At 43.7% G+C, this 18,100-nt stretch overlaps 1 protein-coding gene across 2 annotated transcripts in view; it reads left to right on the top strand.

Moving 5' to 3' along the window:
- Nucleotides 1–18,100, top strand: part of EHF (ETS homologous factor) — a 66,544-nt gene that overhangs the window by 37,935 nt on the left and 10,509 nt on the right. For both annotated transcript variants that reach the window (XM_072619174.1, XM_072619175.1), the window contains 4 exons: nucleotides 2,980–3,225; nucleotides 7,912–7,974; nucleotides 10,428–10,496; nucleotides 10,595–10,663. In XM_072619174.1, coding sequence (XP_072475275.1) covers nucleotides 2,980–3,225; nucleotides 7,912–7,974; nucleotides 10,428–10,496; nucleotides 10,595–10,663 — 447 coding nt within the window. The remainder of the gene's footprint in view (nucleotides 1–2,979; nucleotides 3,226–7,911; nucleotides 7,975–10,427; nucleotides 10,497–10,594; nucleotides 10,664–18,100) is intronic.

The raw sequence follows: 18,100 nt of genomic DNA, 5'->3' as shown, positions 1-18,100 counted from the left end.
ACATTGGAGACCACATAGTATATGATTTAGATTGTTTAGGTGCCCCTAATTATTCCTTTTTAGTAATGACAATTCTAAGGGAGAAGGAGCATCCATACAGAAGATATGCTTAGGCATATAACTCTAAAGCCCCAGAGAATGTCCTTTTACTACACCTCCTGGGTTTAGAAGGAACCCTGGCTCCTCAGAAGCAGGGCCAGCATTCATGAATCGCATCTCATGTGCCAGGCACCACATCAGGGACTGGAAATAGAAGAACCTTAAGAAGCTCACATCGGCTCAAAGAATTCACTTGAACATATAGAAATGAATATAGAATATGCTGAATATCCTAAGTGCATACTCATGTCCCAGTTTTGACCTGTTGATTGTACAGCCCTGAGGAAGTCCCTTAACATTCTGGAGCTCATCTAAATTCTTTAAGACTATAAAATTTCCGAAGGTGTCAACCTGTCTTCCTTCAGCCAGGAGTCTCCTTTGCTGTTCAAATCACAAGTCTTATCCTTATCCCTATCTCTTCCAAACTCTTAGAGAAGGAAATGGCAAAGCGCTCCAGTATCTTTGCCAAGGGATTAGGAAGGGTCAGACATGACTGAACAACAGCGAATTCCTCTTTTCTTATCTCTATTCCTGTCCCTATCCAAAACCCTATTTCTAACCCTCTCCTCACATCTGCATGTATGTGTATATATGTATGTATTTCTTCATATATGCACATGAACATGCAGAGCAAATACAGGATAATTTTAGGAAGGGGTATGGGGGAATAAGAAAACACTTCCTGTAAAAGGTTTTATTTGAGCTTGGGTTTATAAGAGACAGAGGTGAGGAGGGTGTGTAATTGGGTCCATCGATTGTCATGTGTGAGATGTATGAGGAAGAGCACAGGAAGCCAGTCAGGGCTGGAACACTGAGTATGTGAGTATGTGTGTGTGTGTGTGTGTGTGTGTGTGTGTGTGTGTGTGTGTGTGTGTGTGTGAGAGAGAGAGAGAGAGAGAGAGAGAGAGACAGAGAGAGAGACAGAGAGAGAGACAGAGAGAGAGACAGAGAGAGAGAGGGGATAACCAGCCTGGATGGGTAGTCGGTAGGTAGCAGGGATTTTGAAGGGGCTAAGACACCATATAAAGAAGTCTGTATTTTATCCTGGAGATGATAGCAGGGGGCCATGGAAACTTCTTGGGCAAGGGAATAACCCAGCTGATAAGTGCATTAGGATGCTAGTTTGGCAGCAGTGTGGATGATGGATCTAGACCAGTGTCTGGAGAGTGGAATCACGAAGTCTTAGCATGTGGGCTAGATATTTGTGTCCTTGGACCAGTAAGCCCTGGATCCCAGTAGGGTAACGAATGTTTCAGCCACAGCCGTTTTCAAAGGCTATTACCAGGTTATGAAGAACTTGCAGTCTGCACCAGGCAAGGGAATCCTCATGCTGACAATTACAGGTGTATTTAAGTCAGTATTCACAGTAGATTACAGGATCCTAGGAACTAGACCTCAAGTTGGAAGGGACCTCAGAGGCCAACTCTCTCATTTTACAGATGTGGAAGCTGAGACTCAGAAAACTGAATACAGATGCTACCAGCCTTACATTGCAGAAGCTCTGACTGCTGCACACTTAGGCACGGGGAGAAGATTAGGTAGCAATGTGTACACTCCGGAGAAGTGGCAGTTAGAAAAAATTCCCCCAACACCCCTTCTTCAGCAGCCAGCAATGTTGCTGTTTCCACCAAAATAAGTGGGAGGGAGAGCCAAGATTGTGCTTGGGAAAAGCAAGGAAGTCTTAGTCGGAGGTCAGGATACCCTTCTCAGAGCCATTCCAAATCAATCAAGAAGTCTTTATTAAATGCTTACTGTGTGCCAGGCACTGAACTAAGCTCTGGTGAGAAACAAACAGCAGCTTGTCCCCACCTCAAAGAGCTTACACTAAAATTCCAATGAGGCTTTGGTGGAAAACAGGGTGATGTAGGGGTGTGTGTGTGTGTGTGTGTGTGTGTGCGCGCGTGCACACGCGCATGCTAATTATGGGGTCTGCGATTAATTAGCTACTGAAAATATAATCATGCTCCCCACCTAGCTTTCTTCTAAGGAGCTCTGAGCACTTACAAAGTGTAATGTCTCTTGTCCTCCTCGTAAAGTTCCCTGGGAGTGACAGAGGTGGGAAAGGATTATTAGACCCATTTTTCTGGGAAGGAAATAGAGGCACAGAAAGATGAGTTTGACTGAGGCTTTCCAGAGAGCCGATGGTCTAGCTAGGCTGAGAGGTCCAATCTCCAACTCTGTTTTTTTCGCTTGCAGACAGACATTTAGGGTGTTGGAGCATGTGGGGTGCTGAATTGGAGGTCAGGAAGAACCAGGTTCCAATTCCTTCCCCTGATACTTAGTTGTGTGACTGTCGGCAAATTCATTAACCTCTCTGAGTCTATTTTCTCAACTGTAGAATGGGAATTACAATAATACTTAGAGAATAAATAAATAGAAAATATGTAGAAGCAATAATACTTACAGAATCCATCTTATGGACTTGCTATAAGGATCAAAGGAAACGTATGCAGAATACGTATTATTTTTAAAATTATTTTCCCCCAATTAACACACTTTACTCTCCCTCCCACCTCCTTCAAAAAAGAAAAATGAAACCTTTTAAATAAATACGTGTAGTCAGTCAGAGCTAATACTAATGTTGGCCATGTCCAAAGTTTCGTTCTGTGCAGAATATTCTGTAAACTTTAAGAAGCTCTGTAAATACTTGTTGTTAGTATTATCTGTGCCTGTATGGCAGTCCAGGCATAAATGCCAGACCAGCTCCTCCCCCTTGCTGTACACATTGCCCACGCATCCCCCTCCAACCTAGTGCTTTTGGATGTTTTCTGTTACTCTATCATATTAACCCAGTACAAAAATGGCCCTGTAGTCATCACCCCTGAGCACCCTCCCAAGTCACTCATTGGATCTCTCTTTTTTTTTCTTTTTTTTTTTCAGTTTCCAGCGGGTTTTTTGGAAGCCAGTGGCATGAGATCCATCCCCAGTACTGGACCAAGTACCAGGTGTGGGAGTGGCTCCAGCACCTCCTGGATACCAACCAGCTTGATGCCAACTGCATCCCCTTCCAGGAATTTGACATCAACGGGGAACATTTGTGCAGCATGACCTTGCAAGAATTTAGCCGAGCAGCAGGGGCAGCCGGTCAGATCCTCTATAACAACCTTCAGCATCTCAAGTGGAATGGTGAATAGCGTCCTCTTCATCTCCTTTTCCCCATCCCCATCTTCTGTGGGCTCTGCTAGACACATTAGAAAGGACCCTGGGAAAAGAATTCTTTGGCAAAGGGGACCAGGATTGCTTTTAATTTAATTTTTTCTAGAAGAAATGGCAAAGAGCAGAATGGGGGGTGATGTAGATGAGTAGGAATGGTCTCTTTCCTAATTCCTTATGAGTTCCTCATCCTTTAGAGTTCAGAGGATTCAACTGCCTTCTCGTCCCACTGCTAAGTTTTCATGGAAATATTAGGAGGCTAGCTATCCCCCCAGGAAGCCCCTAAAGTGAACTTAGATGAGCAACTCATTCAGTCAGGTTAAAATTTAGCACGATGCTCATTTGAAAGCCAGCCTCAACATTCTCACTTACGAACTCCCGCTCCCCGAGCTGTGAATATTCATGCTTTTTTTTTTTAATCTTTGGATCCTTGGATATAGATAAACCTCAGTATAATTCCAATCAGTAGGGTCATAGAAAGTTGGCAGGAAACTTGGAGGTCATCTAAACTCATTCTACAGACGAAACAACTGAGTCAAAGAAAATTGACTTGACGTGCCTGAGATCCCACAGGTAGTAAGTCAGATTGTAACCCAAGATAGCTGGCTCCCAACCCAGTTCTCCTACTACATCAAGGTGTCTCTTAATCCAGTCCAACAAGCATTGACCAAGCCTTGCTAGGTGCAAGACACTACCTCTCAATTCCCTCCACACAGCATTTACTAAGTGCCTGTTACGGGCAGGACTCTGCCAGGCGTACAAAGACAAAGAGCAAAAGCCAGGCATCCCTTGCCTTAAGCACCTTGCATCTACCAGCTTATGATCTCTCGGCTCCATAAGATACTATAAAATATTAACACCTAAGTGAGAGGTTCCATATAGACTAGAGATAGCCTAATATTCATATTTGCGAACACTGGTAGAAAATTGTGTTGACTGTTTTTAAAGGGAGGCAGGGTGAAGCTCACTGAGTTTGAAATCACAGGGTCTGGGTTCCAACTTCAGGCTTTCTTTCATCTGTTACCTGTCTGAACACAGGCAAGTTGCTTGACGCGAACCTCTGTTTTCTTGTCTGTGACACAGAGTCAGACTAGATGACCTCCAAGGTCCTTGCCAGCCTGAATGGATAATCCTAAGAGTTCTTTCCCCCTTCCCCTTTAAAACTGTTTATTGCTCCCTTCTGATTTGACAGCCCCTCATATTTGCCAAGGTATCCTTCTCTTCCCAGAAGGTGTCCCTTAAAATGAAATAAAAAAATGAGAGAAAAAAAGTTCAGCAAATCCAGCTAGCATATTGCAAAAAAGGCTGCCATTATTTGTCGCATTCCATACCCATACCTTCTCCTCCACCTCTGCAAAGAAGCAGGGTCTTATCATTTCTATTCAACAAGTATTGATTATCTGCCTGCAAGATGCTTTTCTTAGGGGCTACATGCATGAAAACAAAGAAAACCCAACAACCAGTCCTACCCTCAAAGTGCTTACACTTTAACGAATTTAAAACCCATGGTTTATTTATTTATTTATCCCCCCCTCCCCACATACACACACTTAATAGTATTTTATTTGTTCCAGTTATATGTATTAAGATAGTTTCCAACATTCACTTTTATAAGATTGTGAGTTCTAATTTTTTTTCTCCCTCCCTCCCCTCCCTTCCTGCCCAAGATGGCATGCAATCTGATATAGGTTACATGGTATATTTACTTATGTGTCACTCAAAGCAAGAAGGGATTATGCTAGGATACACTAAGGTAAAGTCATCCAACATTAAAATACCAAGGACTCCCAAGTAGCATGCTCCAGTTGAGCTCTTCTGTCCAAGCATATGGGGAAAGAGCCAGCTCTGAAGGGAAGGGAATTGAATCCTTGTTAATGGGCAGATAATTGGATATTTGGACTCCTCAGATTATTCAGACTCTTTGCAGTTGCCATCAGCACCAAGGAGGAGCCTGAGAGCTGATGAGAGAGAATGTTGGTGTCACTTCAGGAACATTCCACCCCTGCCATGGCCCCTGTGCCATTTTGAATGACCTCATCTGTCTGTCACTCATTCCCTCGATCCTTTGCATCCAGCTCACGGCAGTTGCTCATTTCATTTATTATTTTACTAGAACCAAACCAAACAAAACACTAAAAATAAACCTGAGGACTCAACGATGGCAGATGAAATAAAAAGGCTTCCTTCCCTTCCCCGTCCCCCCAATTAAAATCCACTTTTTTCAAGCGTTGGCCTGACTGAACCTAGGGGATGTCATTGTGTCATAGATTTAAAAGCTGGAAGGGACCTTAAAAGTCATCAAGTCCAACCCTTTCATTTTATAGATGAGGCCCAGGTGTCTTCAAGAATGTGCCCAAGGTCACACAGATAGTAGCAGAGCCGAGATTTGAACTCAGGTCCTCAGACTCCAAAACTAGTCCTCTTTCTTCTGTACTCCTCTGCCTGCCTGTCCTTGACCAATCTATGATCCCAGGGTGGTTGCAGTCTTTGAGCTGACAAAGGTTGCTTATAATGGATGTTTCTTACTGAGTTTTTGCTTTTCATCCCTTAGGACAAATCTAAATTTATTAGACAATTGCTTGTTAAGTCACCACCATGTGCCTAGCCCTGGGTTGGCACCCTGGGGGAGGAGACATAAGAGGCAGCACCTACCCCTGAGGCACTCACTAGCTGTATGTTCGGGGAAACAACATGAACACGTATAGGGTTAGAAAACAGGCTTCCAATTTTCATTGTCCTCAAGCTGGAAGTGGACCACCTGGTCCAACTTCCTTGTTTATAGAAAGGTAACTGAGTCCCAAAGAGGTTAAGTGATTTATCCAAAGTCATCCAGCAAAATTTGGATTCGAATCCACCTCCTCTGACTCCATGTATATTGCTCCTACCACACCTTGCTCTAAGACAATGATCAGATCATGCTTATAAGTGCAAATGAAGTTCAGAACAGTGCAATGATCACTCACTTCTTCCAGATGTAACTCAGAGCCTGTGCCTACACACAAAACAGATGTGATTAAATTCAGATAAAGAAGAATCCTAACTTCTTCCTCCTGCTCTCTGTCTGTTCTCTCACTCATCCCAGTTTTTCTCATTGCAATATTAGCTTAGTAGAGTAGATCATTTACTGGACTTGGACTCAGGAAGACCTGCTCCTAAGCAAGTCACCTTGGAGCCTTGGTTTCCCCAGATGTAAATTGGGCAATAATAATACCAATCATTTCTCCCTCACCATATGGTTTTTAAGGCATGCCATCTGGGGCAGGAAGGGAGGGGAGGGAGGGAGAAAAAAAAATTAGAACTCACAATCTTGTAAAAGTGAATGTTGGGTGTGTACAGTACTTTACAAACCTCAAAGCGCTGCATAGATGTCAGCTCTCAGCCTCACCATTATTATTGTTAATACTCATTTTATCCTTGTATAAATGAAGAATCACTGTCTTCAGAAGAATTGGATATCAATTGATCAAGCAACAAAGATTTCTTAATGACTCCAACTCTGACCCTAACCCAATAGTAGGATTATCATAACTGGAAGTGAATCTCTTTGTAGGGTTGTGGAAGCTTGGGAAATCCAGGCTACCCGAACCCAACTGTTCCAGACTAATCCACAGGGTAATATAATTCAGAAGAAAGGAAAGGAAAGGAAAGGAAGGAAGGAAGGAAGGAAGGGAGGGAAGGAAAGAAGGAAAGAAAGGAGTGAGGGAAGAGGGAAGGAGAGTAGGAAGGAAAGAAGGGAGAAAAAAAGGAAGTCTTTATTAATTACTTACTGTGTGCTAGCTACTGTGCTTTTTCATTTGGCAAACATGTTTTTAAACATTCTGCGCATGGGTATTCTCTGGATATCAGGAGAGCAAGCACACTGGCATATTGGGCAGACTCCATGAGGATATAGACAATGAGTTTCCCAGAATGGGTGGACAGGCATGGTTGGGTGATGCTAATCTCTTTTATTGGAGGGAATCCATTCCCGTGAATGAGATCACAGATCGCTCACTGAATGGGAGGACTGTGTTCCAGATTTGAGGAGACAAGACAAAAACCACCATCTGAATGTGAGATTGACCAATTGGCCATGCTGCGTTTCCTTCAGCTTGCCCCTCTGCTTGCCATCCCTTCGTCTTCTCAGTCTATGGCTATCTAATATAGGACCATAAAGCTACAGATTTCAAGCTAGAAGGGACCTCAGAGACCTCAGGAGAGTGAAGCAATTTCTTTACTTTACAGATAAGGAAACTGAGGTTCAGAATGGCTAAGTGAGTCTAACCCCCTCCTTTATAGGAGAAGGACCTGAGGCCTCCTGTTGGCAGAGCTGAGGTTCTAACTCTCCTCCTCTCATTAAATTCAGTGCTCTTTCTACCAGCCTGTGGTGCCCTGAAGAAGTCTCCCTTCTACTGGGACAGTACAGGATATGCACAGACAAGTGCTTTTGTGAAGAAAGAGAGCCTTCCAAGGGGGCTGATTGCCTGTGTTTATGGGAGCTGTGGCTTCCTGAATGACAGGAATGACTCAGGCAGGTGGACAGTCAGCAGAAGACCAGGCTCAAGCCTTGACCCTGATCCCTTCTAGATGTTGCGATGAGGTAGCACACAGTCAGAATCTCGAGCTTGGTTCCCTCCTTTGCCTCCCATCATTTCAACTTTCCCAAACTGTCCTCCACAGGTCAATGTAGCAGTGACCCGTTCCAGTCCACCCACAATGTCATCGTGAAGACAGAGCAAGCAGGTAAACAATCACTGAGCTTCCTGGTGGAGAGATCCCTGCAGTGAGAAGAGTTAGTGAGAAGGGACTTAAAAAAAAATAGCAGATGTTTATATTGTGGCTCAAGGTTGGCAAAGTACTTTCCATAAATTACTTAACGAGCCTCATGAGAGACAAGTATTATAGGAGTTATTGCTTTTGAGACCTTTCAGTAGTGTCTGACTCCTTGTGACCCTATTTGGGCTGGTCTTGGCCAAGATACTGGATTAGCAGCCTCATTTTACAGATGAGGAAGCTGAGGCACAGAGAGGTAGTGAGCTACCCAAGATCTTGCAGGTGGCAATCCATAGAACTGGAGTTCCATCCCAGGTCCTCTGACTCTAAATCTTAGCATCCCAGGTTAATTGGAGGCCAGAGAGAGGGAAGATGAACTCGTCACTCACTTGAGTGAGTCCTTAGGTGCTAGAACAGAACTGGCCCAGTGCATGTATTAACTCCTTTACCAGATGGCTACTCCCCCATTATTAAAGGCAAAACTAAGAGCAGCTAAGCATATTAATTAGGCTTTGCTGGGCATCCCTATGTATGAGCTCCTCAGGAATTTAAACCCCTCCCTTCGGTGATCCCACAGGCACCCTCCTCAAGGACCCTGGGGTGGTGTTTCAGGGAAAGTCCCAAAGAGTCCCATTCTTCCTTCCCAGGCACCCCAACTTTCTTCTGGTGCCAGCTCAGGAGAGTGGAGCTAAAGGGTGGAGAGACTGATCCATCCTTGGAAGAGGGAAAGAAGGTCCCCAGAGAGGGGCCACACTCCCCAAACCTCCTGGGCCAGCTTTGCTTTCCAAAACAACAGATATAAGGGGTGACCAAACAAGGAGAGGGTGTAACCCAAAGAGCTAGAGCTTGGGGTGCCCCAACATGTAGCTCTTAGTTAGGATACCAGCTAAATCCTTATGTCATAAACAGGACTTAGGCAGTGAGTCAGATTTCTTATGATTTAGGCAATAAAAACAAAATGAAGATCTCAGAGGATCATAGACTTAGAGCGGTAAGGGACCTGAGAGACCTTTCAGTCCAACCTCATTATTTGACAAATGTGGAAACTGAGGCCCAGAGAAGGGGGACATGACAGACCAAAGTCACATGGACAGTCAGTGATACAGTGGTTCAGATCCAGGTCTCCTCCTGCTTTACCAGGCTACCTCTTCTGTACGCTTCCCTCTTAGAAACAATACCAGCTCTTTAAGTTGGGGCCATGGTGGCACAGAGGGAGAGGTCTTTTCATTTTTCAGAGCCAGGAAGATAAACACATTAGGATATCTATTGTCCTAATTAGTTGCTGGCATTAACAGAGCTCAAACAACTAGGAAGGGAAGTTTCTTTTTGGAGATCAGCCAGCAGTTGGGGATGCTGTTGGGGTTAGGTTTCACTTTGAGTGGATGGAGGGGAGTTTATCTGTGATTGAGAAATTTAAAGGGACATTCAGGGCTGAGAAGAGGTACCCTCCAGGTCCAAAAATCTGCTGTACAAGGAAGAACATTCTAGCTCTTTCTAGGACCAGTACTCTTGACCCCCAGCATTTTTATTTGCTTTTGCGAAGTCTTCTTAAAATGCTGCATGCCATAGGTGGATTCATTTTTTTAAAATTAATTAAAAGGGATTAAGGCGAGTTTCACTTTGAAAAAAGAAATCCTGATACCCCTGAGGCTAACTAGAGACACTCTGAGGTGTGGGGTGGAGGATGGACAGACTTAGACAGTTGTACAGACTAAGCTCAGGATGAGCTCGAAACAATTATAAGAAAATGGATCATTTTATAAAGACCATTACTCATTAATTATACAAATTTTTCATGCAGAAGTTATTCTTATACCCTTTCCCACCCCCATGTGAAAATCAAATGATAATTATTTATGTTAGAAGAGGATAGAGTGTGTGTGGTATGCTGGGAAGGTGGGCAGGAGATACTCGAATGAATGAATAAAATGAACGAAAATCGCTTATTAAGTAATTATGATGGGAAAGGTACCATGGCATGGAGCAGAGAGAGCTGGTGCTGGAGCCAGGAAGAGCCCTGTTCAAGTCCTGCTTTGGACACACATGGGCTGTGTGACTCTGGCCAGGTTAAGTCACTTGCTCTCTGAGTTCCGGACAATTCTCTATGATGGTATATTTCAGAGATGGTGCCATCTGCATTGACAGAGGCCAGTTTTCTCATCTGGGAATTCCTTATAATCGGTGAAATCGCCTAGTCCCTATCCTTATGTATTAAGCACCTTGTTAGGTGCCAAGGATAGGAATACAAAAAGACAGACAGTCCCGCCCTCAAGGAGCAAGCTTATTATGTTCTAATGGTGTAGGCAAAACATAGAGAGGATTGGTGGCCAGGGAAAAGCATTATGATCTCGAAAATCACAAAGCTGGTGACTTCACAATTTCTTGCCCTCCTGAATTCCCCCTTTTTTTCTTTTTTCTTTCAGATCCTTCCATCATGACCACTTGGAAAGAAGATAATTATTTATATGACGGAAACTATGGTAGCACAGTAGGTAACTACCATCCTCCTATTTGAGCCATTTTCCAAGGATCCACAGTGCCGTTTTGTAAGGGGGTGGCTTCTAAACTTCCTTGTCTTTCTTTGATTTAGAAATGATGGACAGCAAAACTTTCTGCCGAGCTCAAATCTCCATGACAACCGCTGGCCACCTCCCAGTTGGTAAGATAATCAGTTATATCTCTGATTCCTTTGCTTCTCAAGAATGACTGGCATGCCAGGTCTCACTTTTGATGTACTTTTCTGTATGTAATTGCCTCCCTATGACTTGGGAAAGGGCAGTTATTTCCAAGATCCCCAACATTCAGAGCAAGTGAATTCTAAGTAGATTTGTTAGTCTTTTAAGTTGACCTCTTCTCTCTTTGTCCTCCCTTTGCTAGGTGGTCCCCATTGTCCTTATCCTCTCCTCTGCCTCCCTGTGTCTATCCTGAGCAAAATCTGCTTTCAGCAAAGAATTTCATAAAAGCACGCCCACTAAAGTATATATTAGGGCAACACTGAAGGTGATATCTCAACATCTGCATTTCAGGGAGAGGCAAAGTGTAGGGAAGCCTGCTTCCATAGTGGATTGAATATGGGGAGTCACAGACCTTGGGTTCCAGTTCCAACCGTAGGACCTCAATTTCCCTACCCCATCCTCTACCTCCCCATAAAATGAGTGGATTGGACTAGGTGGCTTCAAAAGGCCCTTTCAGGCTTAACATTCTTTGAACGTGTGAATGCCTTAAGCCAAAGGATTGAATCTCAGGCTGTGGAATTTCAGTTATAAGCAAAGTATTTGTATTGTAGGTGAGGGGCATGAACTTTTGGAATCACCCCAGTGTGGGTGGTTGCCAACTCTGCCTACTTTTAGAGCCAGCCCTGATGCCTTATTAGTCATTACCAAAGATGCTTATAATGCATTAATGCTGAGCACAGTGTGCTGCTGATATTAATGGCTTACATTTCTCTAGAACTTACTATATGCTAACAGCTTTCAATTATTATCTCATGTGTTCCTACAAGAATCTTCAAAGGTAGGTGATATTCTTATCTTCATTTTACAGATAGGGAAACTGAGGCAAACAGAGGTTTGTTTTTGTTTGTTTGTTTGTTTTTTTTAAGTGACTTGTCCAGGGTCACATAGCTAGTAAGTGTCTACAAAGTCAGATTTGAACTAAGGTCTTCCTTACTCCCGGCCACTGCATCCTTTGGCTGTCCCATAGGCTACTATCCATAAGTCCCTAGACCTATTGGCCATGTGGGTGGGTACCAAATGAAAAAATGCTTGGTAGTGGGGAGAGAGGGTGGGTGGTCTTAACCCCCCACCTCCACGTGAATGTGTATTGACTTGTAGAAACGGCCACAAAATCGTAGAATCTCAGAATTCAAAGAGATTGTCTTTTACTTTAATCCACACCTGAGTAGAAATCCCATTTTAGACACTTACTAGCTGTATGGTCCTGGGCAAATTACTGTGTGACAACAACAAAACAAACCTCTTGGTGCCTCAGTTTCCCCATCTGTAGAGTAAGGCAGTTGGACTCAGTGCTTTTAGCTCTAAATCTATGACCCTTAGAGCCTTTCTGATAGAATACATCCCCAATCCCACCTTTATTTGAAGCCACTGGGCCATAGGGGGGGTTGCTGCTTCTCAAGGCATCCCACTCTACTGCTAGAGAGCTCCCCTTTCCCTAAATCTTCCATTCACTGTTCCTCTGGAGTTGAGGGAAACTAGTCTGGTCTCCCTTCTGGAGAGACAGATATCAGCCCACAAAACCTGCAAAGACCCTTCTCATTTCCACCTCACTGCTCCTCCTCTGTCCTGTTTTCTATCAACTCCCCCATCTCCAAATCCTCCCTGCTGACCTGCACAATATGGGCTCAGGGCATCATCCAGTTCCCCTTGCCCTCCTTGGGAGCCGTCCAGCACTGCTGCGTCATCATGGCTCTTTGTCCAGGCAAACTAGAGAGCTAAACAGATGAGTCCCTAAATCCATGCGCTTACTTGTGTGTTTGCCCTCAATGCTGTGAGTCCTGACAAATGCGGATAATACTTTACAATGTTCTAAACCATTTCTGTATTCATCTTCTTTGATCATATCTCTACAGAGAAGAGGTTCTTAATTAATTATCTTAAAATTAATGAAAAGAAATGTTACAGATCCAAATTAGCTGCCCACTCTGTGAATCTGTGATTCCCTTTTTATGAATCTGGCCTGGATAATTCATTCAATTTCCATTCAGCAAAGTTCATTAAGGGCCCACTTTGAATAAGACTGTTCTGGGACCTGAACGGGTCCTTGTTCGGACTACATTTTAGTCAAGAGCGCTGAGGCTGAAAATCAGTTGATATATCAATAAATATTTTTTGATTCAATTTTTTCAGCAAGTATTTCTTAAGCATTTAATGTATCCCAGTTACTTTGGGGATACAAAGAAAAAAATGAAATATTCTTTGCCTTCAACGGTCTTACATTCTAACTGGGGAGACTGAAAACAAGATACATACAGAATAGATGGAAAGTAATCTTGAGGGGAAGGGGCCAGCAACATGGGGGACCAGAAAAGACCTCCTTTCCTGTAGAAACTAAGCATTGGGAAGCAGTGTGATTTGTCATGGGAAGTGCTGGGTTCAAATGTTTTTCCAGATATTGATTAATTGTGTGACTGAGCAAATTAGTCAAATACATTCAGCCTCAGTTTCCTTGGCCTGAGAACACTTACTTCACAGGTTTGTTGTGAGGATCGGTTGAGATATTCTAGGTCAAGTACTTTGTAAGCTTTAATTCCATGCTGATATTCTTATAATTGTTGCTGTTGGTCGAAAAGGAAGCCAGAGATTCTAGGAGGCAGAAGTTAGGAGGAAGGGCACTTCAGGCATGGGGTCAGCCAATACAAAGGCTGGCAGACTAGAGATGGAATATTTGGTAAACAGTCACACAATTAATAGACAGAATAAAATCAGGCGTGAGAGAGAGGTTGGGGTAAGATGGTGGAAGGCCTTGAATACCAGCTGAGGAGTGTGTATTTTAATATAAGACCAAGAAGTGACTGTCCCTGTTCCCTGAAAGGTACTAATAGAGCATAGAAACGCATCGGTCCTAAGTTAACGTACAGGGTTTAATTCTCATGAAATCTGTGCCAGGACTTTTCCGAGGTAATCTCTTTAGATAAAAACTTTCCAAAGTCACAGCCGAGGTACTGGAGTGGAAAACCTGGTGGGTGGGAAGCTGGAGGACTTGGCTCAGCCTCAGGTCCCATTCTGTGTGGCAGCAGTGTTAGGAAAACCTGCATTTTGTGGAAGGTGTACCCCCTGATCACCCCTGCTAAATCCAAATGGCTGTCCCTTGCTGCAACCAGTCAATATACAATTGTTAAGGCACTGTGCTGGGTTACAACGACAAAAATGAAGCAATCCCTGCCCCCAAGAGAGATAACTTTCTATCAAAGGAGATAACATGTATATACAATATTTATAAAATAAATACAAGGCAATTTTAGGAGGTGGGTGTGTGGAGTATACTAGCTTAAGAACCAGTAAAGGCTTCATGCAGAAGATAGCATTTGAGTAGAGTTTTGAAGGAAACTGAGATTCTGAAGAGAAGAGTCAATGAACACCAGGCATGGCGAACAGCCAATGCAAAGGTATGGAGATAAGAGATGGAGTGTTGTATGTCAAGAATAGTAAGAAAACCAATTTGACCACCTTGTAGAATGTGGGAAAAGGCATCATGTAGGATAAGCATGAATTGGGAATGGGGACAAACCAATATTAATATTTCTGGGCATCATGACTTATTCATCTCTGTTTAGCCCAAGAGTACCTTCCATGTGGTAGTCAATCAGTAAAAGCTTCTTGAGTGAATGAGTTAGAGACTTAAAGAGACTGGAATTTATCAGCCTGTACTGAGGGGAGGATAGTGTGGCTCAATGGAAAGAGCTCTAGGATTAAGATCCTGGTCCTGGTTCTGCCACCCATAGGTTGGGTCACTTAGAGTCAGTCACTTTGCCTTGAAGTTTCCTAGGGAGGCCCTTCCCAGCCCTGACACTCTGAAAATGAAGCCACACCCAGATGTGGCTGTGGCTTTCACAGCTCTGGACCCGGCCTGAGAGAGAGAGCTCAGTTTATATTTCTTCCCAGAAGTCCCTGAACTCTTAGCTAATGCCACTTCCCCTAATTTGAACCAACAAATACCTCAGAGTTAGATGATTGTGCCTGGTCAGACCTAAGGGCACAGTCCTGATACCCTCAGCCTGGGGAACTTGGCTTTGCTAAATCTGGGTTTTATTTCAAGCTAGAAAATGGAGACAGAAGTCTTGGCTGCCTGCATGCTTTAGAGAATGAAGGCGAAAAAAGCTTTTTGGAGAGTGGAAGGCACCTAATTTCATACAGCTGAGTGGTACAGTGACTACAGCTCTTGACCTGGAATCAAAACCTGAAGGCAGATACTTCCTAGTTATGTGAGTCCAGGCAAGTCACTTAAGTCTGCTCAGTTTCCTCATCTATAAAATGGGGATAATAATGGCACCTTCCTCCAAAGGTTGTTTTGAGGATCAAGTGGGATGATATTTTAAAATATTGTCTTTGCAGACCTTAGAGCTGTATATAAATACCAGCTATTATCTAGTGGTCTTAGTGGAGGTGTCTGGGGGAAGAAGCTTGTTAGCAGTTCCAGACAAGATCTGGTCAATACAGCCAAAGATCAGGCAGTCAGCATTTATTATGCTTCTATTATGTGCCAAGTACTATATTAAGCTCTGGGAACGCAAAGAAAGTTGAAAAGACAGTACCTGCTCCCAAGGAGCTTACAGTCTAGGGCAACATGCAAACAGCTGTGTGCAAGCAATCCATAGACAGTATAAATTAGAAGTAAACAAGAGCGGGGGATGAGCCTGGATGATTTCTGAAACAGGGCCTTTTCTAGTCCTGAATCTGTAATTCTATGGCTGTGTTTGGGACTGCCTAGGATAGATTTAGGGAAGGGAAGAGTGCCAGGCACTCTCCTAAACACTTTACAAATATTATCTAATTTGGAATTTAAGAGCCAGGAGGGACCTCAGGAGTTATCCAAAACAGCACCTTCATTTTGTAGATGAAAAAAAACCCATCATAGGGAGGTTAAGTGACTTGCTGAGGGGAACAAAGCTAGTGAGTGAGATAGGATTTTAACTCTGCTTGACTCCCAGGACAATGTTCCATCCATTGTGTCAAGTTGTCTCACTTATCTAACAACATTTCCCCAATTGACCAATGGGGGCTCGGATGAGAGTGGCCTCTAGCTACAGCTAGACTGAACCAGAGCCATCCTACCAATCAATCTGCCATCACCAGTGGGTGCCATTGTTGAATCTCAAGACTTCATAAAAAGCTCTGTGATTGAGGATCTTTCTATATTTGAGGAAAATTAACCAGCAGAGCTAAGGCGGGGCCTGGCTTAAACTGATGCCCTCTCTGATAAGTGGAGGTGGGGGAAGTTGAGTTTGTTTTGATTTCTCTGACATCTGCCCATTTTCATAAAAAGCCGTGCCAGTATTCTCGATGAGCTTGATAGCTGGGGCCCTGTCATGCCAACTCTGGCTTGATGTGTTTATCCACTGGCTTGTTGGGCCTCAAGCTAGGGCGTTGCAGCCTCTCTTAACACTGAAATTTGTATATCCCGTAAAGAATCGCTCACAGCTGAATCATATGCAAATATCTCTAATCTCTGCTGTGAGCCAGGCAGTGAGGTTGAAGGCCTGTTCTAACACTTGCATTATAAAACCCTCTGCTGGGCTGCATGGAGGGGCCCTGTGTTAGGAAGATCCAGGGACAAAATCAGAAGTGTGGCGGTTATGGGATCATACATCGAGAGCTGGAAAGAACTTGGGAAGCATTCAGTTTATTTTGGTTAATTTTATTTTTTAAATTCAATTTTTAACAAAAATCCATTTTCTTTCTCTCCCCACCAAGGCTATCATAGGAAGGGGTAAGAAAAATAAAACACGTAACAAATGGGTATGGTCAAGCAGAACATTCATGCAGGGGCCATGTTAAAATCTATCAGTGTCAGGAGATCGGTAGCATGCTTCATCGACATACTGGAATTCTGGTTGGTCATTGTGCTGATCAGAGCGCTTATCTTTCAAAGTTGTTTGTCTTTATGATGTGTTGTTATTACCCCTTGTTCTACTTACTTAACTGCATTATTTTATATATGTCTTCTCAGTTTTCTCTGAGATGATCTCTTCCATCACTTCTTATGTTATGATAATATTCTATCCCATTCGTATCCATGGGCAACACCCCCTCCCCCTTATTTCTTGTTCTTCGATACCACAAAAAGAGCTACTGTATTTTTGTACACAGGGGTGTCTTCTTTGATCTGTCAATCCTCCCTTTTCACAGACGAGGAAACTGAGGCACACGTCACTTGTCCATGGTCTCAAGGGTAGTCAGCATCAGAGTTGGGATTTGAATCTGGGTCCTATGAAAGTTAAGCCTTAGGAAAGAAGGACTGACATAGCCAAAAAAAATTCTGTCCTTGCGCTGGAATTTGTATAGTGCCTTATGGTTTAGAAAGCAATTTATGTAGATGTTGTCATAACTGCAGGCAGATACTGTAGATACCATTTCCCCCCATGTTGCTGAGGAGAGAACTGAGGTGTTTCTTTTTTTTTTTGGTGAAGCAATTGGGGTTAAGTGACTTGCCCAGGGTCACACTACTAGCAAGGAGAATAAAGTTTTAAAGAGCTTAATGGGACTCCCCTGGGGCCAAATAGGTAGTCAGCAGTGGAGGCTGTATTTGAACCAATCTCTTCCTGACTTTGGCCAACCCCCAGACCTTGCAGCCTTTACACAGAAACCATGGCCATTGAGGAGAGAAGTATTTTCCTTGAGCCCAACCCTGTCTCTGAAAGGCTTTCTGTGCATCCCTCCCGGGTGCCATTAGCAAGCTCCTGTTGCCACACGCTGCTCTCTGGGTAACCACGTCTCTTTGTCTAGGGAGCAGTATTGACCTGTCACCGTGATGTATCACTCTGTGTCAATGGGGCAGTGCCAAGGCAGTTGCGACATTGCCACATCCTGCTGTGTGGGATGTTGCAATCTCCCTCGCCCTACTACCTCCTGCCCAGCAGAGAGGGTGATGGAGGGCTCTTTGATTTTCCTGGGAATTAATTAACCTTTGTATCTTCAAGAGAAACCAACTGATGGTGGTGGGAGGAGAGAAAGGGAAGGAGGTAGTTGTGTGGACCTCATTGGATGGCACGGTGAGGGAGAGAGAGCTTGTCGTCAGAGGACATAGGTTTAAACCCTACTTTACATACGTTATCTCATTTCACCCTGGGAGGTAGGTGCTATTATTATCCCGTTTTCTTGTTCAGTTGTGTCCAATGCTATAGGACCCCATGGACTTCTATTCACAGGTTTTCTTGGCAAAATTACTGGAGTGGTTTGCCATGTCCTTCTCCAGTGTATGCCCATTTCACAGATAAAAAACTGAGGCAAATAAGGGTTAAGTGACTTGCCCGGGGTCACATAGCTAGTAAATACCTCAGTTTGGAATTGAACTGAGATCTTCCTGACTCGGCCGGTGCTCTGTAATCACTGCACCACTTAGCTGCATTGAGCTTTACTTT

This window comes from Notamacropus eugenii, chromosome 6 (assembly GCF_028372415.1).
Source record: "Notamacropus eugenii isolate mMacEug1 chromosome 6, mMacEug1.pri_v2, whole genome shotgun sequence".
Classification (NCBI taxonomy): domain Eukaryota; kingdom Metazoa; phylum Chordata; class Mammalia; order Diprotodontia; family Macropodidae; genus Notamacropus; species Notamacropus eugenii.
This window is presented reverse-complemented; position numbering and strand designations above follow the sequence as displayed.